At 56.4% G+C, this 22,995-nt stretch overlaps 1 protein-coding gene across 2 annotated transcripts; it reads right to left on the bottom strand.

Moving 5' to 3' along the window:
* Window positions 1–11,249: 11,249 nt before the first annotated feature.
* LOC149427116 (ephrin-A4-like) lies at window positions 11,250–22,674 on the bottom strand. Of its 2 annotated transcripts, XM_089668246.1 has the most exons (6): window positions 22,481–22,674; window positions 20,075–20,364; window positions 14,333–14,401; window positions 13,725–13,805; window positions 11,835–12,399; window positions 11,250–11,691 (listed from the first exon to the last, which is right to left on the bottom strand). In XM_089668246.1, the coding sequence occupies exons 2-5, from the start codon at window positions 20,250–20,252 to the stop codon at window positions 12,311–12,313; spliced, it is 417 nt and encodes a 138-aa protein (XP_089524372.1). In that variant the 5' UTR covers window positions 20,253–20,364; window positions 22,481–22,674; the 3' UTR covers window positions 11,250–11,691; window positions 11,835–12,310. The 2 variants fall into 2 exon arrangements, with proteins under 2 accessions (XP_089524372.1, XP_089524371.1); XM_089668245.1 differs by lacking the exon at window positions 22,481–22,674 and having other exon boundaries at window positions 20,075–20,924.
* Between the last annotated feature and the right edge of the window lie 321 nt (window positions 22,675–22,995).

Here is a 22,995-nt window from a genome sequence, read left to right as displayed (position 1 = left end):
TGAGTGCTTAGGTTGCCCCGATGGAGGTTGCTCCCGCGGCCCCTTCCTACCCCTCCGGGTGTTCGTTCATCCAGCCCTACAGAAAGGGGTCATTACATCCTCTGCAGCCAGTAACCCCCTGCCGGGCCCCTGTGGTGCCCCACGAGGGCCCTTTCTCTAAAACCATCCAGATCGTGGCATTCAGATCCACAACGAGCCGAAAATCGCTGCTTTCTAAAAAAATGAGGACTAGGGAGGTGGGGTTGGGCGGGATTTTTTGGAAGCAACCCGGTAATGGAGAGGAGGACATGGCTCAGGTAAGTTCTCCAGATGGAGCTGAAAGATTCTTCACCTTTTTTACGATCGGTTAAATCCTTATACCTGATACTGAGAAGAAGAGACGGTTGGAGGTCCTCTGGAGGGGCTGGTGATGGAGCTCAGAGGTTCGATCTTCTGCTTAGTAAGGAAAAGGAAGAACCACACAATAATGGAGAGAAGGACATGGCTCAGGTAAGTTCTCCAGATGGGGCTGAAGGATCCTTCAACTTTATTACGATTGGTTGAATCCTTATACCTGATACTGAGAAGAAGAGACGGTTGGAGGTTCTCTGGGTAGGTGGTGATGGAGCTCAGAGGTTGGTTCTTCTACTTCAGCTTTAGATGGCATTTATCCAGTTCTATAGTGAGCAGAAGGACGATCAACCCAATAACCGAGAAGAGGACATGGTTTAGAGGTAAGTTCTCCGGATTGTCTGATGGAGCTCAGAGGTTCGATCTTCTGCTTAGTAAGGAAAAGGAAGAACCACACAATAATGGAGAGGAGGACATGGCTCAGGTAAGTTCTCCAGATGGAGCTGAAAGATCCTTCAACGTTTTTACGATCGGTTGAATCCTTATACCTGATACTGAGAAGAAGAGATGGTTGAAGGTTCTCTGGAGGAGCTGGTGATGGAGCTCAGAGGTTCGATCTTCTACTTCAGCTTTAGATGGCATTTATCCATTTCTATAGTGAGCAGAAGGACGATCAACCCAATAACCGAGAAGAGGACATGGTTTAGAGGTAAGTTCTCTGGATTGTCTGATGGAGCTCAGAGGTTCGATCTTCTTTTCACCAGAAGATTGAATGAGTTCCATCTAATGCTGAAGTAGAAACCCAATAATGGAGAGGAGGACATGACTCAGGTAAGTTCTCCAGGTGGAGCTGAAAGATCCTTCAACTTTTTTACGATCGGTTAAATCCTTATACCTGATACTGAGAAGAAGAGATGGTTGGAGGTCCTCTGGAGGGGTTGGTGATGGAGCTCAGAGGTTTGATCTTCTGCTTAGCGAGGAAAAGGAAAAACCACACAATAATGGAGAGGAGGACATGACTCAGGTAAGTTCTCCAGGTGGAGCTGAAAGATCCTTCAACTTTTTTACGACCGGTTAAATCCTTATACCTGATACTGAGAAGAAGAGACGGTTGGAGGTCCTCTGGGTAGGTGGTGATAGAGCTCAGAGGTTGGTTCTTCTACTTCAGCTTTAGATGGCATTTATCCAGTTCTATAGTGAGCAGAAGGACGATCAACCCAATAACCGAGAAGAGGACATGGTTTAGAGGTAAGTTCTCCGGATTGTCTGATGGAGTTCAGAGGTTCGATCTTCTTTTCACCAGAAGATTGAATGAGTTCCATCTAATGCTGAAGTAGCAACCCAATAACGGAGAGGAGGATATGGCTCAGGTAAGTTCTCCAGGTGGGGTTCAAAGATTCTTCACCTTTTTTACGATCGGTTAAATCCTTATACCTGATACTGAGAAGAAGAGATGGTTGGAGGTCCTCTGGAGGGGCTGGTGATGGAGCTCAGAGGTTTGATCTTCTGCTTAGTGAGGAAAAGGAAGAACCACACAATAATGGAGAAGAGGGCATGACTCAGAGGTAAGTTCTCCAGATGGGGCTGAAAGATCCTTCAACGTTTTTACATTCGGTTAAATCCTTATACCTGATACTGAGAAGAAGAGATGGCTGAAGGTTCTCTGGGGAGGAGGTGATGGAGCTCAGAGGTTCGATCTTCTGCTTCAGCATGAGATGGTATTCTTCGAATCCTATAGTGAGAAGGAAGAGTAACCCAGTAATGGAGAGGAGGACATGCCTCAGAGAGAAGTTCTCCATATTGTGTGATGGAGCTCAGAGGTTCGATCTTCTTCTCACTATAAGATTGAATGAGTTCCATCCAATGCTGAAGTAGCAAATGGAGAGGAGGGCGTGGCCCAGAGGTAAATTCTGCAGATGGGGCTCAAAGATTCTTCTTCTGTGAATCCTTAAATTTGATACCGAAAAGAAGCGATGGTTAGACGTCCTCCAGGGTAGGTGGTGATGGAGCTCACAGGTTCGATCTTCTACTTCAGCATGAGATGGTATTCCTCGAATCCTATAGTGAGGAGAAGGAAGAGCAACCCAATAATGGAGAGGAGGACATGCCTCCGAGATAAGTCCTCCATATTGTGGAAAGTTCTCTGGACGGGGCGGAGAGATTCTTCTTCAACGTTTTAATCATTTGTGTATCTTTAAACCTGATACTGAGAAGAGATGGTTGGAGGTTCTCTGGGGGAGGAGATGATGGAGCTCAGAGGTTCGGTCTTCTACTTCGGCATTAGATCTCATTCATCCAATCCTATAGTGAGGACAGGGACAAGCAACCCAATAATGGAGAGGGGCCATGGCTCAGAAGTAAGTACTCTGGATGGTGTGACGGGACAGATGGAGCTCAGAGGTCGGGTCTGCTTCTCACTACGGGATTGGACGAATTCCAGTAATAGAGAGGAGAGGGTTCAGAGGTAAGTTCTCTGGATTTTGTGATGGGGATGAGAGATTCTTCTTCAGGCTTTTTTCTATCACCTGATGCTGAGAAGAATAGACTGTTGGAGGTTCTACGGTGGGGGTGATGGAGCTCCGAGGACCGTTCTTCTCCTCATTATAGGGTTGGATGAATTCCATCTAATGTAAACGAAGAACAACCCAACAATGGGGAGGAGGACATATCTTCAGAGGTAAGTTCTCTGGATTGTATGATGGAGCTCAGAGGTCCTCATTATGGAGTTGGATGAATTTGGTCTAATGTAAAAGGAAGAGGTAAGTTCTCTGGATTATGTGATGGAGCTCAGAGGTCGGGTCTTCTCCTCAGTAGAGGTTTGGATTCTGTTTTGAATATCCATTGACTTCCAGTTGGGAAATCTCAAGGTTTGGCTGAACCACAACTGATGGAAGCTTTCAGAATCTGCGTATCTCCATTTGTGGGTTCGAATTCTGAACCAGGAGGACATTGGGAGGAGATTGGGTGGACATTGGGTGGACATTGGGAGGACATTGGGGTGGTTTCTTGTCTTTGGGATCTTTGCAGGAAGTGACGAGTCAGGAAGGGTTACAACATGGGACAATGATTAGGTTGCTCTTGGGGGTTTTCTTGTCCAGAAGACATCCTCTCCCCCTCATTTCTTCTACAGGGGTCACAGGGACAGGAAGTGGAGGAATATCTCCACTATGGGGTCACAGGGACAGGAAGTGAAGGAATATCTCCACTGTGGGGTCACAGGTACAGGAAGTGGAGGACAATCTCTACTATGGGGGTCACAGGGACAGGAAGTGAAGGAATATCTCCACTATGGGGTCATGGGGACAGGAGGTGGAGGAATAGCTCCACTATGGGGTCACAGCAACAGGAAGTGAAGGAATATCTCCACTATGGGGTCACAGGTACAGGAAGTGGAGGAAAATCTCCACTATGGGGTCACAGGGACAGGAAGTGAAGGGATAGCTCCCCTATGGGGTCACAGGGACAGGAAGTGGAGGAATAGCTCCACTATGGAGTCACAGGGACAAGAAGTGGAGGAATATCTCCCCTATGGGGTCACAGGGACAGGAAGTGGAGGATTGGCTCCACTATGGGTCACAGGGACAGGAAGTGAAGTGATATCTCCACTATGGGGTCACAGGAGCAGGAAGTGAAGGGAAATCTCCCCTATGGGGTCACAGGGACAGGAAGTGGAGGAAAATCTCCACTATGGGGTCACAGGGACAGGAAGTTAAGGAATATCTCCACTATGGGGTCACAGGGACAGGAAGTGAAGGGATATCTCCCCTATGGGGTCACAGGGACAGGAAGTGAAGGAATATCTCTACTATGGGGTCACAGGTACAGGAAGTGGAGAAATACCTCCCCTATGGGGTCACAGGGACCAGAAGTGAAGGAATATCTCCCCTATGGGGTCACAGGAACAGGAAGTGGAGGAATACCTCCCCTATGGGGTCACAGGGACAGGAAGTGAAGGAATATCTCTACTATGGGGTCACAGGGACAGGAAGTGGAAAAATACCTCCCCTACGGGGTCACAGGGACCGGAAGTGAAGGAATATCTCCCCTATGGGGTCACAGGAACAGGAAGTGGAGGAATACCTCCCCTATGGGGTCACAGGGACAGTAAGTGGAGGAATACCTCCCCTATGGGGTCACAGGGACAGGAAGTGGAGGAATATTTCCCCTATGAGGTCACAGGGACAGGAAGTGGAGGAATACCTCCCTTATGGGGTCACAGGGACAGGAAGTGGAGGAATAGCTCCACTATGGGGTCACAGGGACAGGAAGTGAAGGGATAACTCCCCTATGGGGTCACAGGGACAGGAAGTGGAGGATTGGCTCCACTATGGGGTCACAGGGGCAGGAAGTGAAGGGATATCTCCCCTATGGGGTCACAGGGACAGGAAGTGAAGGGATATCTCCCCTATGGGGTCACAGGAACAGGAAGTGAAGGGATACCTCCCCTATGGGGTCACAGGGACAGGACATGGAGGAATATCTCCACTATGGGGGTCACAGGGACGGGAACTGAAGGAATATCTCCCCTATAAGGTCACAGACACATAAACCCTCCCTTCTCCACCTACAATGAACAGAGTGTGTCCGGAGTTGGGATTTATTGATGACGGTGAATGTTCCTTCCCCCCGGATGTGATTGGATGAATCGGTGATCAATGAATGTGAAGTGATACCCTCTGCCAGCCTCTAGGTGGCGCTATAACCACACCCATCAATGGCAGGAACAGAGTTCCATGGCTCTTCACTCCACCCGCTGGACAAGTCCCGCCACTGCAGCCCCAATGTCAGGCCCAGTGCTGGGAGTACCACCGCTGGGGTCCATCTGGGGGAGGGGGGGATGATTCTCCTCCAATCACCAGCTTCTCCCATTAATGCCTTTTGTATCGCTTGTCCTACTCTTCAGATTGTCAGCCCTGAGGACCCCCAGGACCCTCCTCTCCCATTGGTGGTGATGGGGGTGTATTCATATGTATGATGGGGATAGGGAGGGGGTGTCATGTGTAAATTCCTTGGGGGGGATTATGGGTCTTATCCCCCCCCCCCCACAGAGAACAAACTTCCCCATCCAATCAATGTGCTAATGACTCCGACCCCATAAATCACATGATGGTGACCCCATAGATCAGACTACATGACGGTGACCCCATAGATCAGATTACATGATGGTGACCCCATAGAACACATGATGGTGACCCCATAGATCACATGACAGTGACCCCATAGATCACATGACGGTGACCCCATAGATCACATGACGGTGACCCCATAGATCAGATTACATGATGGTGACCCCATAGATCAGATTACATGATGGTGACCCCATAGATCAGACTACATGATGGTGACCCCATAGAACACATGACGGTGACCCCATAGATCAGAGGGTGGTGGAGATGGCAGATGGGTAGGGAATGGAGTCTGATCACCCGTGTGAGCCAATGAGTGTCACCGATAATAATCGTCTGGTGAATGTCGGGATTGGGCATCGATGTGTAGGAGGAGAGTGTAACCACGCCCACCATCCACAGGGGAGGAGCCTGCCTTATACACACCCACATGTCTGTGTCCCCGGGAAGGAGATTCCCCCTCTGTGTCCCCGGGAGGGAGATTCCCCCTCTGTGTCCCCGGGAGGGAGATTCCCCCTCTGTGTCTGTCATGGTAACCAAGAATGTCCCCACTTTGGGTTGTCACCAGAAGAGGAATAGAGGGGAATCTTCCAGTGGGGACCCCCGGGGATTCTCTCACTTCCTGTTGTGTCTCTGGGACAGGAAGTGAAGGGATATCTCCCCGGGGGGGGGACAGCTGATGGGGAAACCTTCCCTCACTTCATTCAAAAAAGAAGTTTGCCCTTTAGTTCCACTTCACTCATCCAAATGGCTCAGGTGTGGCTGGGGGGTCAGAGGTCATTCTGGGAGTGCCCCGCCCTGATATATTTATATCACAGCGGGGGCGGGGCGGGGGCCACACCCGGCTGATATCAGCGATTTCTGTCCAATCATTAACTTCTCCCGATTTACTATCAGAGGATTCCTGACTGCCGGCACGTCCTCCCCCCCCCCCCCATCCCGGGATAACACGGCCTGAAATAAGGACTGTCTGAGCTGCACCTGAGCCTGGGGACTCCGGGGGACACAGACAGTTCTTACTTCACATTTCTCATCTCCACGTTGCTGAGGGTCATGCCGAGTCACCAGCAGTGGAAAATCAGCAGAATGGTGCAAATTGTAATAAATGCCCCTCCCCCGCCCTCACTGGAATAAACTGGGATTGGTGGGGAGTCAAGTCCCGCCCCTTTCTGGGATAACCCCCCCTTCCCCCCCCCCCCGTGACAATATGGGGACCAGAAAGGACGCCGGACGCGCAGAACGCCCCCCCCCAGATACAACCACCCTACAGGTACAATCTGCTTCTTGGTTAAGTTGCCTCTTGAAACAGGGGTCAGGCTTCCCCTTCAGGAGTTTTCCAGCGTACCGCCTCCTGGGGCAGACAGCCAATCACAGGCCAGGAATAAGGAGGCGGGGATTAGTAGGCAGTTTCCAGAGACAACTTACTTCCAATATCCTTTATGTGGAGGCGGAGCCCCGCGTGGGTGAGGCTCCGCCCAGCGCGCTGGGCTGTGTAGTTCCTCTGGAGGCGGAGCCCCGCATGGGTGAGGCTCCGCCCAGCGCGCTGGGCTGTGTAGTTCCTCTGGAGGCGGAGCCCCGCATGGGTGAGGCTCCGCCCAGCGCGCTGGGCTGTGTAGACAATAAAAACCATCCAATCATGAATTTGATGCGACAATTCCCCCTCCCCCCCCCCCCGGGGGTCATCCTCTGTTCTCACGCGTTGCGCCGCAGACAGCCGGTCACATGACCTCCAGGAGTCTGGTAATTAGCGCCGCGATTTCCATTTCACCTGTTAAATCCCCGGCAGCCAATTAAAGGGCGACACCCCTCCCCCCTCCCCCCGGAACGGCGCAGCGACGCGCTTTGATACCCGAGATCAATGAATGGCCCTTTAACTGCCGCGTCCGGATTAGAGGGATTCCTGGAGATCAGAGAGGAGGATTCCCACAGGAGTGCCGCCAGCAGGGGGAGCCCCCCCGCCAGCAATGAGGGCCCCGCACCCCCCGCCAGCAAGGAGGGCCCCGCACCCCCCGCCAGCAATGAGGGCCCCGCACCCCCCCGCCAGCAAGGAGGGCCCCGCACCCCCCGCCAGCAAGGAGGGACCCGCACCCACCGCCAGCAAGGAGGGCCCCACCGCCAGCAAGGAGGGCCCCGCACCCCCCGCCAGCAATGAGGGCCCCGCACCCCACCGCCAGTAATGAGGGCCCCGCACCCCCCGCCAGCAAGGAGGGCCCCGCACCCCCCGCCAGCAATGAGGGCCCCGCACCCCACCGCCAGCAAGGAGGGCCCCGCACCCCCCGCCAGCAAGGAGGGCCCCGCACCCCCCGCCAGCAATGAGGGCCCCGCACCCCCCCGCCAGCAAGGAGGGCCCCGCACCCCCCGCCAGCAAGGAGGGACCCGCACCCAACGCCAGCAAGGAGGGCCCCACCGCCAGCAAGGAGGGCCCCGCACCCCCCGCCAGCAATGAGGGCCCCGCACCCCCACCAGCAAGGAGGGCCCCGCACCCCACCGCCAGCAATGAGGGCCCCGCACCCCCCGCCAGCAATGAGGGCCCCGCACCCCACCGCCAGCAAGGAGGGCCCCGCACCCCCCGCCAGCAATGAGGGCCCCGCACCCCCCGCCAGCAAGGAGGGCCCCGCACCCCCCGCCAGCAAGGAGGGCCCCGCACCCCACCGCCAGCAAGGAGGGCCCCGCACCCCCCGCCAGCAAGGAGGGCCCCGCACCCCCCCGCCAGCAAGGAGGGCCCCGCACCCCCCGCCAGCAATGAGGGCCCCGCACCCCCCGCCAGCAAGGAGGGCCCCGCACCCCCCGCCAGCAAGGAGGGCCCCGCACCCCCCGCCACACTTCATTTCACCATATCCAATGGGGGGGGGGGGGGGGGGAGGATAATTCTGCAGCACATTGCACCCCTCCATTTGAAAATAATGGCCCTGCAGAACATCGCACCCCATCATCAATTCCATCCCTGGGGTACACTGAGGCTCCTGTATACCAAATTATATATCTGCAGCATATTACACCCGCATGAATGGCCCTGCAGCACATCGCACCTCATGTAGAATACTCCTGCAGCACATTACACCCCATTTGAAAATAATGGCCCTGCAGTACATCGCACCCCATGTATGACACTCCTGCAGCACATTGCACCCAATCCATAACAACGCTGCAGTACATCGCATCCCATCAATTCCATCCCTGGTGTACACTGAGGCTCCTGTATATCAAATATTATATATCTGCAGCATATTACACCCGCATGATTGGCCATGCAGCACATCGCACCTCATCTATAATACTCATGCAGTACATTGCATCCATGTCCTACGGATGGGAAACCTGCAGCACATTACACCCCATGTATGACGCTGCAGCACATCGCATCCCAATCTCTGCATAATAAACCTGCAGCACATTGCACCCCGTGTATGACACTTCTGCAGCACATCGCACCCCATCAATTCCATCCCTGGTGTACACTGAGGCTCCTGTATACCAAATTATATATCTGCAGCATATTACACCCGCATTAATGACTGGCTCTGCAGCACATCGCACCTCATGTATAATACTCCTGCAGCACATTACACCCCATTTGAAAATAATGGCCCTGCAGCACATCGCACCTCATGTATGACACTCCTTCAGCACATTGCACCCAATCTATAACAACTCTGCAGCACATTACACCCCATGTAGAACACTCCTGCAGCACATTGCATCCCATCATTTCTTTCCCTGGGGTACATTGAGGCTCCGGTATATCAAATATTATATATCTGCAGCATATTACACCCGCATGATTGGCCATGCAGCACATCGCACCTCATCTATAATACTCATGCAGTACATTGCACCCCATGTACGACACTCCTGCAGCACATCGCATCCCAATCTCTATAATAAACCTGCAGCACATTGCACCCATGTCCTACGGATGGGAAACCTGCAGCACATTACACCCCATGTATGACGCTGCAGCACATCGCATCCCAATCTCTGCATAATAAACCTGCAGCACATTGCACCCCATGTATGACACTCCTGCAGCACATTGCGTTCCATCCCTGATGTACATTGTGGCTGCGGTATACCAATCATATATCTGCAGCATATTGCACCCGCATGAATGACTGGTCCTGCAGCACATCGCACCTCATGTATAATGACCCAAGATTACACTGTACAGAGCTGATAACACACAGCACATCGCTCCCCCTGTACACCCTGCAGCATATTACACCCCACCAATACTGACCCTGTACCACATTGTATCTTATGGGCACCAGTTATACACACCTGCAGCACATTGCACCCCCCACTGTACAGGACAAGGGCCCAACAGCACCTCCATTCATGTATAACAAGTCATCAGTATGTTGCACCCCATGAAAATACCCCTGCAGCACATCGCACCCCATGTATAAACACTACCGGAGCACATCGCACCCAGTGTATAATACTCCTGCAGTACATCGCATCCCAATCTCTATATAATAAACCTGCAGAACATTGCACCCCGTTAATACTCCTGCAGAATATCACATCCCAATCCCCGTATAACAAACCTGCAGTATATTGATTATATATATATATAAATAAAACCTGCAGCACATTGCACCCCATATATAACACTCCAGCAGCACATTTCAACATGTATGTTTCTGCAGCACATTGCACCCCATGTATAATGTTCCTGCAGCACATTGCACCCCATGTATAATGTTCCTGCAGCACATTGCACCCCATGTATGTTCCTGCAGCACATTGCACCCCATGTATATTGGTCCGGCAGCACATTGCACCCCATGTATAATGTTCCTGCAGCACATTGCACCCCATATATATTGGTCCGGCAGGACATTGCACCCCATGTATATTGGTCCGGCAGCACATTGCACCCCCTGTATATTGGTCCGGCAGCACATTGCACCCCATGTATAATGTTCCTGCAGCACATTGCACCCCATATATAATACTCCAGCAGCACATTTCAACATGTATGTTTCTGCAGCACATTGCACCCCATGTATAATGTTCCTGCAGCACATTGCACCCCATGTATATTGGTCCGGCAGCACATTGCACCCCATGTATATTGGTCCAGCAGCACATTGCACCCCATGTATAATGTTCCTGCAGCACACTGCACCCCATGTATAATGTTCCTGCAGCACATTGCACCCCATGTATAATGTTCCTGCAGCACATTGCACCCCGTGTATAATGTTCCTGCAGCACATTCCACCCCGTGTATAATGTTCCTGCAGCACATTGCACCCCGTGTATAATGTTCCTGCAGCACATTGCACCCCGTGTATAATGTTCCTGCAGCACATTGCACCCCGTGTATATTGGTCTGGCAGCACATTGCACCCGTGTATAATGTTCCTGCAGCACATTGCACCCCGTGTATAATGTTCCTGCAGCACATTGCACCCCATGTATAATGTTCCTGCAGCACATTGCACCCCATGTATATTGGTCCGGCAGCACATTGCACCCCATGTATATTGGTCCGGCAGCACATTGCACCCCATGTATAATGTTCCTGCAGCACATTGCACCCATGTATAATGTTCCTGCAGCACATTGCACCCATGTATATTGGTCCGGCAGCACATTGCACCCCATGTATAATGTTCCTGCAGCACATTGCACCCCATGTATAATGTTCCTGCAGCACATTGCACCCCATATTTAATGTTCCTGCAGCACATTGCACCCCATGTATAAATGTTCCTGCAGCACATTGCACCCCATGTATGCGACTCGCGCAGCGTTGGGGGCGTTCCAGGCACGGCGGGGAGGTCATGTGGTCACAATATTTTTTTTTATTTTTGGCTCAGTTTCTAATAAAAGAAAAAAAAAAATATTCTCCACATAAATCTATACAAAATTCTGTAAACAGGCCAAATACTGAACACGTCATCTTCACGGAAGACACATCCTGTTCTCCAGAGAACATAGCGCCCCGCGGGGGCGGAGCCCAGCATGGGGGGGGGAGGGGCAGTGAATGGGGAGGAAAGTTCTAGAAATCCATCGCCTGTCCATCAGACGCGTGACGCTGGCGGTGATCCAATCCGATTGTTGTGAGCGAGTTCTCCTCCGCCTGCGAGGTTCCCAACATAGCCGACGCCCCCTTTCCATCCGCAGCCAATGATTGGTAACCCGCTGATGGCTCCGCCTCTTTGGTGAGGAAACCTCTCGGTGCGATCGCCCTCCCGGAACGCTGCGACTGAGGGGACCACACACACTGCAAGGGAAGAGACAGACACAATGAGATCACATGACCGGTGCCTCAGGGGCGGGGTCATGAGACCAGGCTCTGAGGGGGAGGGGCAGAGTCACCATTTATGTACAGTTCAGGGTGGAGGACTTATCGCGGTTTGCACCTACCTGCAGCACAGGCGGAGCTTGGAGCTGCAAGAGGCGGAGCCAGTGTCTCATCCTGCCAAGCGGGAGGTCTCTACAGCCAGGGGGCCGGTCATCCACTTCGGGGGCGGGGTCATTGTTCATCAAGGCACAAAAGGAAGGTTTCCTCCATATAAAAAAACGCAACATTTCGCTTCTCGCCATAAAGTGCTGAATTTCTAAACTCAGTTTTTGTAAAAAAATAGATATTTCTGCCGGGAGGAGTCCGGAGTTCTCCTTAACTTAAAAAAAAATGAAAAATGTGCAACTGATCCGGCTGTCGGAACTCCGCAGGGCGTGTCCAGGAACGTCTCCGCCCCCCGCGGAACAATGAAAATGGCACAATAGATCCAGAGCGGGGGAGGGGCCAAGGGTCCGATTCCATAATGTTGGCTCCGGAGTGGGGGAGGGGAAGGGGCGGTGCGGCGGGGCCACACAGTCCGCTCCTCGGGGATCGCGCGTCAGAAGCAGACGAGGAGGAAGAGGCAGAGCGTGAGGAGGAGCGGAGAGACGTGGATCTGGAAGGAGGAGTTCCTGTCCCGGGGATATCCTGAGGAGAGAAACAAAAATATTGCAACTTTGTGACCCAAAACTTCCCTCCGGAGTTCCCCTTTAAATGGAATCCATATTAATCCTGAGTGAGAAGCCTCAGCAGGAAGCTGCCATTCACCGACCACCCATACTAGGGACACGCCCACAACTGAGAGGGAGGGGCCACATGCAGGGAGATAACTAAGAATTTCCGCACTGGTGCCCGGCCGTTGGGGGCCCCGGACCCCACAGAAGGTTAAGGGGATTTAAAAAAAAAGGACAGAACAATGGTGGTCAAGGGCTGTTAACCTAAGTGTTGCGCACTGACCCCCCCCCCCCAACCACACCCCCGCTTATCTACTCTCCCTCCCCACGATAATGCCGCCACCCCCGCTTATGTACTCTCCCTCCCCCACGTTAAGACCACAACCCCCGCTTATCTACTCTCCCTCCCCACCATAACACTACCACCCCGCTTATCTACTCTCCCTCCCCCACCATAACACCACCCCACTTATCTACTCTCCCTCCCCCACCATAACACCACCACCCCCGCTTATCTACTCTCCCTCCCCCACCATAACACCACCACCCCCACTTATCTATTCTCCCTCCCCCACCATAATGCCGCCACCCCGCTTATGTACTCTCCCTCCCCACGTTAAGACCACAACCCCCCCGCTATCTACTCTCCCTCCCCCACCATAAGGCCGCCACCCCCTCCCCCACCATAAGGCCGCCACCCCCACTTATCTACTCTCCCTCCCCCACCATAAGGCCGCCACCCCCACTTATCTACTCTCCCTCCCCCACCATTAGACCACCATCCCCGCTTATCTACTCTCCCTCCCCCACCATAACGCCACCACCCCCGCTTATCTACTCTCCCTCCCCCACGCTTAGGCCACCCCCGCTTATCTACTCTCCCTCCCCCACCATAAGGCCACCACCCCCTATTATCTACTCTCCCTCCCCCACTATAAGGCCGCTGCCCCCTATTATCTACTCTCCCTCCCCCACCATAATGCCACCACCCCCGCTTATCTACTCTCCCTCCCCCACCATAATGCCACCCACCCCCGCTTATCTACTCTCCCTCCCCCACGCTAAGACCACCCACCCCCGCTTATCTACTCTCCCTCCCCCACGCTTAGGCCACCCCCGCTTATCTACTCTCCCTCCCCCACCATAACGCCACCCCCTACTATCTACTCTCCCCTCCCCCACCATAATGCCACCACCCCCGCTTATCTACTCTCCCTCCCCCACCATAAGGCCACCACCCCCGCCTTAGCTAGTCTCCCTCCCCCACTGTAAGACCTCCACTCCTGCTTATCCACTCACCTCCTTGAGAGGGCAGCCTCCCTCCTCCAGGGGACCCTCCTCTGGGCTCAGACTTCGGGACCTCGGTCAGCGGCCGCACAGCTGGGAAATAGAGAGGCGTTAGATATCAGAGGAGAGGGTTCCCCCCGGGGGGGTGACTCTAAGGGGGTCCCCAAATAAATATATAAAAAAAAGCCGTCAGTATCAGATTACTTAGATTGTCGGCTCTGAAGGCCCGGGGACACGTCTGAAATAAGGACTGCATGTGTTGCACCGTACCAACCACTCCAATACTGCGGAGCAACACACACAGTTCTCACTGCAGGCAGACAAATCAGTTCCCAGATCTGCCATCAGCACTGTGATGGAGGAATTCAGGGTGTGGGTTCTGCGGGGGAGGAGATTGTGTTCTGCGGGGGAGGAGATTGTGTTCTGCGGGGGGAGGAGATTGTGTTCTGCGGGGGGAGGAGATTGTGTTCTGCGGGGGGAGGAGATTGTGTTCTGCGGGGGGAGGAGATTGTGTTCTGCGGGGGGAGGAGATTGTGTTCTGCGGGGGGAGGAGATTGTGTTCTGCGGGGGGAGGAGATTGTGTTCTGCGGTGGGAGGAGATTCTCTTACGAAGGACTTACTGGTGGGCCGGCAGCAGACGGACACTCGAAGCCTCATACATTCCCCAACACTGTCTGCATCTGGGATGGCTGCAGGGAGGAAACAGAACACGGTGTGAGTATAATCCAAGATGGCGGCAAGAGGGGAGGAGACACAGCTAGACAGAGGAAGGATCGCTACTGGGGGCCATTCTCCTCCGCAGGGGAGGTCTAAGGACACCAGTTTCTGATTGGCTGCTTAACATCACAAATCACAGCTCAATGCATTAGAGGGACGGAGGGGGGTGGGGGTACAATAGAGGGACGGAGGGGGGAGGGGGTACAATAGAGGGACGGAGGGGGGATGGGGGTATAATAGAGGGACGGAGGGGGGATGGGGGTGTAATAGAGGGACGGAGGGGGGAGGGGGGTATAATAGAGGGACGGAGGGGGGATGGGGGTATAATAGAGGGACGGAGGGGGGAGGGGGGTATAATAGAGGGACGGAGGGGGGATGGGGGTGTAATAGAGGGACGGAGGGGGGAGGGGGGTACAATAGAGGGACGGAGGGGGGATGGGGGTATAATAGAGGGACGGAGGGGGGAGGGGGGTACAATAGAGGGACGGAGGGGGGATGGGGGTATAATAGAGGGACGGAGGGGGGAGGGGGGTACAATAGAGGGACGGAGGGGGGATGGGGGTATAATAGAGGGACGGAGGGGAGGGGGGTACAATAGAGGGACGGAGGGGGGATGGGGGTATAATAGAGGGACGGAGGGGGGATGGGGGTGTAATAGAGGGACGGAGGGGGGATGGGGGTGTAATAGAGGGACGGAGGGGGGTCGGGGTATAATAGAGGTACGGAGGGGGATGGGGGTATAATAGTGGGGGGGGGAGGGGTGAGTCTAGACAGGTCTCCCGTCATTTATAGGTCACGCCTGGACTCGGAGGCGTCTCGGGGTGGATCGGGTTGGGGCGGATCGGGTCGGGTGGATCGGGTCGGGGTGGATCGGGTCGGGGCGGATTGGTCCCCGGAGGGTTGCGGGTCCCTGAGGACATGTTATCCCTCTCAGTGACCTTATCATACCTCCATTACCGCCCCCCTCCCTCCCCCACTGACGCAGAGCCTGGCCACTTTCCCTATTCAGGTGATCTCAGGAACCGGTCGGACCGGCCCGCACCTTGCAGAATACGGGAGGACTGGAATGCGGAGAATGGGGGCCACAACGCCTCCGCTCAGCACTCATTGGCCCAGGAGATGTCGCACGTCAATCAAAAAATATTTGGAGAGCCGCCGACACAAAAACGCAGAAGCTAATTCCCCCTCTGGGTGGGTGGGGGGGGGGCGTTAGTTCGCAGACAGTTGGCCGCCATTCCTACCTTGTATAAAACTTTATTGGTCACGTCAGCCGATTACACACGCGGCCTCTGACCCGCAGCGCCACATTGTGACCAACTGATCTTATCTCAGCAGGAAGGCAAACTCCGCCCCCCGCCACTGAGGGGGATCAGAGGAATACGGAGCAGCAAAGAGCGCACTCCGCATAAAAGTGGTTTGTAATGTGGCTCCGCCCCCTCCCCTCCCCCGTGTTCTGGAATCGCATTTTCACTCCACTTTTCACGCCATTTGCAGCGCAGGACCACCACTGAGGACAGACCATCCGCCATCTTCAAGGGGCCCACAGGGAAGAAGGAAAAAAAAAAAAAAAAAAACTTCCTGGCGGCGTCCGTCCTGCGAGCGAGGCAATGCGATGGAGACCGCCCGGCGGACAAAGCCAACAGGAAACACCTGGAGGGGGAGGGGCATGCGGAGCGTCGGGGGTTAATGAGGCACAGCGCACATCAGAAAGTCATTAGAGGCCGGCGGTGGAGGGAGGGGGAGGGGAGGACGCCGATCGCCGCAGTACGGAGCGCGGCGCCGGAGGGGTTAAATATTTACAACTTTTTTCAATGTAAAAAAAAAAAAAAAAAAAAAAAGTAATAAATTTTTGTGAAAATGTATTTTCGGCAGAAATGTCGCCAGAACAGGGTGAGCCAGGCTCCGCCCCCCAGTCAGATCCGACCAATAGAGGCTTTCATTCCGCTTTGTCCGTCGCTCAGCACCGACTTCCAGCGATTCCTACGGAGCGCCAGATATGAGCGCAATTCTCCAACGCACGCGGAGCCGACCTCCGGGATCTGCTACGGGCGAACAATTCGAGACCGCGCCGCGCGAGGAACAACCGCGAAAACCGCGTCATGTGACCCCCAAATGTACCATTCAGAGGAATGGATTGGCTCAGCGATCGCCATTTCCAGCTCGTACCGCGGGGAATCGGGCGCAAATCGCTGCGTCATCCGCAATGGAGGCGATGAAATGACAATATCACCATGAGCCGGGAGACCACAGAGAGACGGGGGGGGGGGGGGGCAACTGCAGACGGAGCGTCAGCTCTGCAGCCGAGGACCGCAGTCCACGGGGGGGGGGGGGGGGGGGGGGGGGTGATTGCAGACAGAGCGTCAGCTCTACAGCCAAGGATCACAGTCCATGGAGGGGGGAGCAGACCGCAGATGGAGCGTCAGCTCTGCAGCCGAGGACCGCAGTCCATGGGGGGGGGGGGGGGGGTGTGTGACTGCAGACGAAGCGTCAGCTCTGCAGCCGAGGTTCACAGTCCATGGAGGGGGGGGGGGGGGGGAGCAGACCGCAGACGGAGCGCCAGCTCTGCAGCCGAGGATCGCAGTCCATGGGGGGGGGTGTGTGACTGCAGACGAAGCGTCAGCTCTGCAGCCGAGGATCGCAGTCCATTGGGGGGGGGGGGGTGACTGCAGACGAAGCGTCAGCTCTGCAGCCGAGGATCGCAGTCAATGGGGGGGGGGGGGGGGGTGTGTGACTGCAGACGAAGCGTCAGCTCTGCAGCCGAGGATCGCAGTCCATGGGGGGGGGGGTGGGGGGGTGTGTGACTGCAGACGAAGCGTCAGCTCTGCAGCCAAGGATCGCAGTCCATGGGGGGGGGGGGTGGGGGGGTGTGTGACTGCAGACGAAGCGTCAGCTCTGCAGCCGAGGATCGCAGTCAATGGGGGGGGGGGTGTGACTGCAGATGAAGCGTCAGCTCTGCAGCCGAGGATCGCAGTCCAGGGGGGGGCGCACTACAGATAGATTGTCAGCTCTGCAGTCGAGGACTAGACCATTGGAGGGAAGGGGGGGGGGGGGAAGACACCGCAGATATTTGTTCTACAGCCAAGGAGTACAGACTGCAGAGGGGGGGAGGGGGGAATTGGCTGCAGAGCTGACACTCTAATATGTACCAGATGTCCAGTCAGTGACCCGCTGGGTGCAGAACCACAAGTCCCAGCATGGCGCCCGGACAGACAGGAGTACACAGATCTCGGGGTCGGCAGTATAGAACGGCGAATATTTCATCAATGTGCGTAGCGAGGGGGGGGGAGGGGGGGCGAATGTTCGATGGCGGCGAATATACAGACCGCCGCGGAGTGCGCAGAGGGAGATCTGGCCACGACGGCGACGTCTGATTGGCAGGGAGGGTGGTGACATCAGGTCCCGGGAGGCGCGGCGGGGGGGGCGCGGGATCGGCGGTGAAGCCACAAAAGGCCGTTTCATGGCGCCGGGAGGAGCTCAGAGTCAGCGGACCATCAGATCCGACGCAAACCGGGAACCCGAGACGGTGCAGAGACCCCGCGGGGGATGGGGGGGGGGGGGGTCAGACCCCCGCAGACGGCACGTGGGGGATGGGGGGGGGTGTCTAACTTTTTAATTATCCGACGCAGCGCCGAGGGAGGAGTCCGGCTACATTCCTGACAGCTCCGCCCACACAGGGGTCACCGGCAACTGCACTCCGCCAGCACCAGAGGGAGAGGTTGGTCAGCTGAGGAGGACTGCAGACATTAGAGTGTCAGCTCCGCAGCCAAGGACCTCCTCAGACATTAGAGTGTCAGCTCCGCAGCCAAGCTCCGGACTCCTATGCTCTGATAGGGCCGCCCCCCCCCCCACACATCATTTCAATCCCGGCCCTTTAAGAAGTGTCCTAGACACAAGAGCTGACACTCATCCTGGCTCCACCTCCTCACAGCGCACAATGGATTCCGTCTGACAGGATATCGGATTACCTTCCCAGGAGCCCGGCCCCGCCCCCACTATGGCAATGACAGGGACTCTGGAAGTGGAGGGGCTCCGCACTCCTCTGGGGGTCAGGTGGGGTCAGAGCCTGGAGGGGGGTTTAACCTCAGAGACCACCGAGACAAAAAGACCATCTGCAACCCCCCCTCCCCCCCCACCGAGGGGGAATAACTACTCCGAAACACAGCGGGGGCAACCAAAACTGAGGATGGGGGGGGGGGCGCATCAACCGACTGTGCAGTTCCTGGCCGTGTTCACAAATGTCTGACACACATCAGCCCCTGTACAACCTCTCACCTTACAATGTACAGTCTGATCACTGGGGGAGGGGAGACTGAGGAAATGCCCCTCCTCCTTCTATAAAGTTACAATGTACAGTCTGATCACTGGGGGGAGGAGACTGAGGAAATGCCCCTCCTCCTTCTACAAAGTTACAATGTACAGTCTGATCACTGGGGGAGGAGACTGAGGAAATAAGGGGCAGCGACCACATACAGGGGGAGGAGCCTGAAGGGAGGTGGGAGGGGCAGCGACCACATATGGGAGGAGGAGCCTGAAGGGAGGGGCAGCGAACATATACAGGAGGAGGAGCCTGAAGGGAGGGGGGAGGGGCAGCGACCACATACAGGGGGAGGAGCCTGAAGGGAGGGGGAGGGACAGCGTCCACATACAGGAGGAGGAGCCTGAAGGGAGGTGGGAGGGGCAGCAACCACATACGGGAGGAGGAGCCTGAAGGGAGGGGCAGCGACCACATACAGGAGGAGGAGCCTGAAGGGAGGGGCAGCGACCACATACAGGAGGAGGAGCCTGAAGGGAGGGGCAGCGACCACATACAGGAGGAGGAGCCTGAAGGGAGGGGCAGCGACCACATACAGGAGGAGGAGCCTGAAGGGAGGGGCAGCGACCACATACAGGAGGAGGAGCCTGAAGGGAGGGGCAGCGACCACATACAGGAGGAGCCTGAAGGGAGGGGCAGCGACCACATACAGGAGGAGGAGCCTGAAGGGAGGGGCAGCGAACACATACAGGAGGAGGAGCCTGAAGGGAGGTGGGAGGGGCAGCGACCACATACGGGAGGAGGAGCCTGAAGGGAGGGGCAGCGAACACATACAGGAGGAGGAGCCTGAAGGGAGGGGCAGCGACCACATACAGGAGGAGGAGCCTGAAGGGAGGGGGGAGGGGCAGCGACCACATACAGGAGGAGGAGCCTGAAGGGAGGGGGGAGGGGCAGCGACCACATACAGGAGGAGGAGCCTGAAGGGAGGTGGGAGGGGCAGCGACCACATACAGGAGGAGGAGCCTGAAGGGAGGGGGAGGGGCAGCGACCACATACAGGAGGAGGAGCCTGAAGGGAGGGGCAGCGACCACATACAGGAGGAGGAGCCTGAAGGGAGGTGGGAGGGGCAGCGACCACATATGGGAGGAGGAGCCTGAAGGGAGGGGCAGCGAACACATACAGGAGGAGGAGCTTGAAGGGAGGGGGAGGGGCAGCGACCACATACGGGAGGAGGAGCCTGAAGGGAGGGGCAGCGAACACATACAGGAGGAGGAGCCTGAAGGGAGGGGGAGGGGCAGCGAACACATACAGGAGGAGGAGCCTGAAGGGAGGGGCAGCGAACACATACAGGAGGAGGAGCCTGAAGGGAGGGGGAGGGGCAGCGACTACTTACAGATATAATAATAGTCCGTCCCGACAGCGAACTCGAAGCCCAGCGAGAAGGGGGTGTACCTCTGGATCTTCTCGGAGAATCGGATTGGCCCCAGGGGTGCGTGGGGGCGGTTACATTCCCAGCGTTTGAAGGCTTTGGGGGTCTCGTAGCAGCCGTCGTACCCCTCGCGCTCCACCATGTACAGGACGAAGCTCTCGGTGTGCTCGGCGGGGACGCGGGGGTCGTAGTGCGGACAGTAGATGTCCAGGTAGTCATTGATCTGCACAACCACCGTATAGTCCTTCAGGAACCTGGCGGGAGAGGAGGCGGTTAGTGAGCGCTGTGATTGGGGGCGGAGTCTCCTCCCACTTCCTGTCGTGTCACCAGAACAGGAAGTGAAGGGAATTCTCCTGACAGGTTCTGACCCCTCCCGACCCCAGGTCACGTCCTGCATGGATACGTCTCAGCGGAGGGTGGCGCTCCGCCCGCACGCGGTGTGTCCTCAGGGCTGGACGGTAAATATTTGTACAATGAGTCGGGTGTGAGGTCAGCGAGGAGGAAACTGCAGTCATAGATTGTAAGCTCTGTAGGCAAGGAAGGGGGGGGAGGTAGTCTCCAATGTTATCTCCACCCATAATAAACAGCCCCCCCTCCCCCCATACGCACAACATGGCGGCACAGCTCCGCCCACACCGTCGCGCTTCGTCTCGTCTCTCTCGGCTGTTCAAACGATTTCTGGGCAGAAGACGAAGTTAAACAAACAGCGAGCCGCCGATTAATCCCGGGACCCCGAGGGGGGGGAGGGGGGGGCAGAATCACCCCGAGAGGTGCCGACGCAGCAGAGAGCGATGAGTGACCACCAGCAACACGCACATGTGGAGTGAGAACACAGAGCAATCCGACTACAGAGAGAGCGGGACCAGGGGAGAGAGCGGGACCGGGGGGGAGAGAGCGGGACCGGGGGGGAGAGAGCGGGACCGGGGGGGAGAGAGCGGGACCGGGGGGGAGAGAGCAAGGGGGCCAGGGCAAGAGAGAGCGGGGCCAGGGCAAGAGAGAGCGGGGCCAGGGCAAGAGAGAGCGGGGCCAGGGCAAGAGAGAGCGGGGCCAGGGCAAGAGAGAGCGGGGCCAGGGCAAGAGAGAGCGGGGCCAGGGCAAGAGAGAGCGGGGCCAGGGCAAGAGAGAGCGGGGCCAGGGCAAGAGAGAGCGGGACCAGGGCAAGAGAGAGCGGGACCAGGGCAAGAGAGAGCGGGACCAGGGCAAGAGAGAGCGGGACCAGGGCAAGAGAGAGCGGGACCAGGGCAAGAGCAAGAGAGAGCGGGACCAGGGCAAGAGAGCGGGACCAGGGGAGAGAGCGGGACCAGGGCAAGAGAGAGCGGGACCAGGGCAAGAGAGAGCGGGACCAGGGCAAGAGAGAGCGGGACCAGGGGAGAGAGCGGGACCAGGAGAGAGAGCGGGACCAGGAGAGAGAGCGGGACGGCCGGGGCAAGAGAGAGCGCCCAAAAGCAAGTGAGCACATCCTTAGATAGCAAGAAAGTGAGAGAGAACCAGGACAAGTGAGCACCTGAGAGCTCCCAAAAGCACAAGGGAGGGTGTGCAGGAGAGGGCACCCAGGCGGGCAAGGGGGGGGGGGGGGGGGGGGGGAGCGCCTAGATGGGCAAGGGGCGGGGGTGAAAGGGAGCACATGGGGGGGCTCATCATCACACCTCCTCCCCCGGCACACGCCTGAACATTCCGGGAAGCTCCTTCGGTGGCCCTTTAAGCGGTGTGCAGGGAAGGGCGCCTCGCCCCATGGCATGACGCCACGCGGCGTAACGCGCGCCCTGCAGGTGAGGAGTGATGAGCCGACAGCGCAATCCAGGAGGGTGAGACACAACGGAGCCATTGTCCGGAGCGGGGGGGGGGGGGGGGGGGGACTGGGTCAAGGGGGGATCCCGGGAAGGGGCGCAGTGGGCGGGGCCATGCAGCTGATCTGAGGTGTGAAATGTCAGCCGGGGCCACACACCTTCCAATCTGATTGGACGAGGATGCGGTGGAAGATGAGTCTGCGATCGCCCCGACGTGGAGGAGGTTCCCGTCCAATCATCACCCCGACGCGGATACGGCAACTTTCTGGGTCATGTGACCAGAGGCAGCCATGCTGCTGAGCTCCAACCCTGCCGGTCACATGACCAGGAACATCACTGGGATGGAATGGACGGGAAAGGAGATTGTACAATCAGATTGGGCTGTGTATGGCCGGAGACCCCCCCCTCCCCCCAGGACGGTCGATGACATCACAGACGGAAAAAGCCGACTGTCTGAAAATGAAGAGGATTTTGTCCGCTATTAGCCGCAGCGCCCGATTGGTTACAATACGCGGGTCACGTGACGGATCGGTGATTGAGGGCGGAGCCAATCAGAGGCGGGGGGGGGGGGGGGAGAAATCACCTGATAATCGATGGACGACCAGAGAAGAGCGATTCCTGGCTGCGTCTTTGTGGCTCCGCCCCCTGCGTCTCCGGGCGCCAATAATGCTACTTTGCTGGGAAGATCTCAGGTGGCAGAAATTGGGGGTTTCTAGGGGCGGAGCCTGCAAAGTGTTACATTGTTACTGCGGGAGATCTCTATGGAGAGCAATGGAAGGATCTTCCTCCAAGAAGTAACATTGTCCTCCAATACTCTCCATAGAGATCTCCCGCAGCAACAATGGAACACTCCACCACTGGCAGCTCCCCTTCCCGCAGCAACAATGGAACACCCCACCACAGGCGGCTCCCCTTCCCGCAGCAACAATGGAACACTCCACCACTGGCGGCTCCCCTTCCCGCAGCAACAATGGAACACTCCACCACTGGCGGCTCCCCTTCCCGCAGCAACAATGGAACACCCCACCACAGGCGGCTCCCCTTCCCGCAGCAACAATGGAACACTCCACCACTGGCGGCTCCCCTTCCCGCAGCAAC

Source organism: Staurois parvus, unplaced genomic scaffold, assembly GCF_062004578.1.
Source record: "Staurois parvus isolate SC_StPar_1 unplaced genomic scaffold, SC_StPar_1.0 ptg004013l, whole genome shotgun sequence".
In the NCBI taxonomy this organism is placed as follows: Eukaryota; Metazoa; Chordata; class Amphibia; order Anura; family Ranidae; genus Staurois; species Staurois parvus.
The sequence above is the reverse complement of the archived record's forward strand: the minus strand, read 5'-3'. Positions and strand labels throughout refer to the sequence as shown.

Excerpts from the sequence above, each read along its gene's own strand:
- LOC149427116 (XM_089668245.1), bottom strand. The coding sequence starts at position 20,507 with ATGCAGGACGTGACCTGGGGTCGGGAGGGGTCAGAACCTGTCAGGAGA. Across the intron at positions 14,402-20,074 it reads GACGGACTATTATTATATCT|CCATCCCAGATGCAGACAGT; the intron begins GTAAGTAGTCGC and ends TCCTCCCTGCAG. Across the intron at positions 12,400-13,724 it reads GAGGCTGCCCTCTCAAGGAG|GATATCCCCGGGACAGGAAC; the intron begins GTGAGTGGATAA and ends TTCTCTCCTCAG.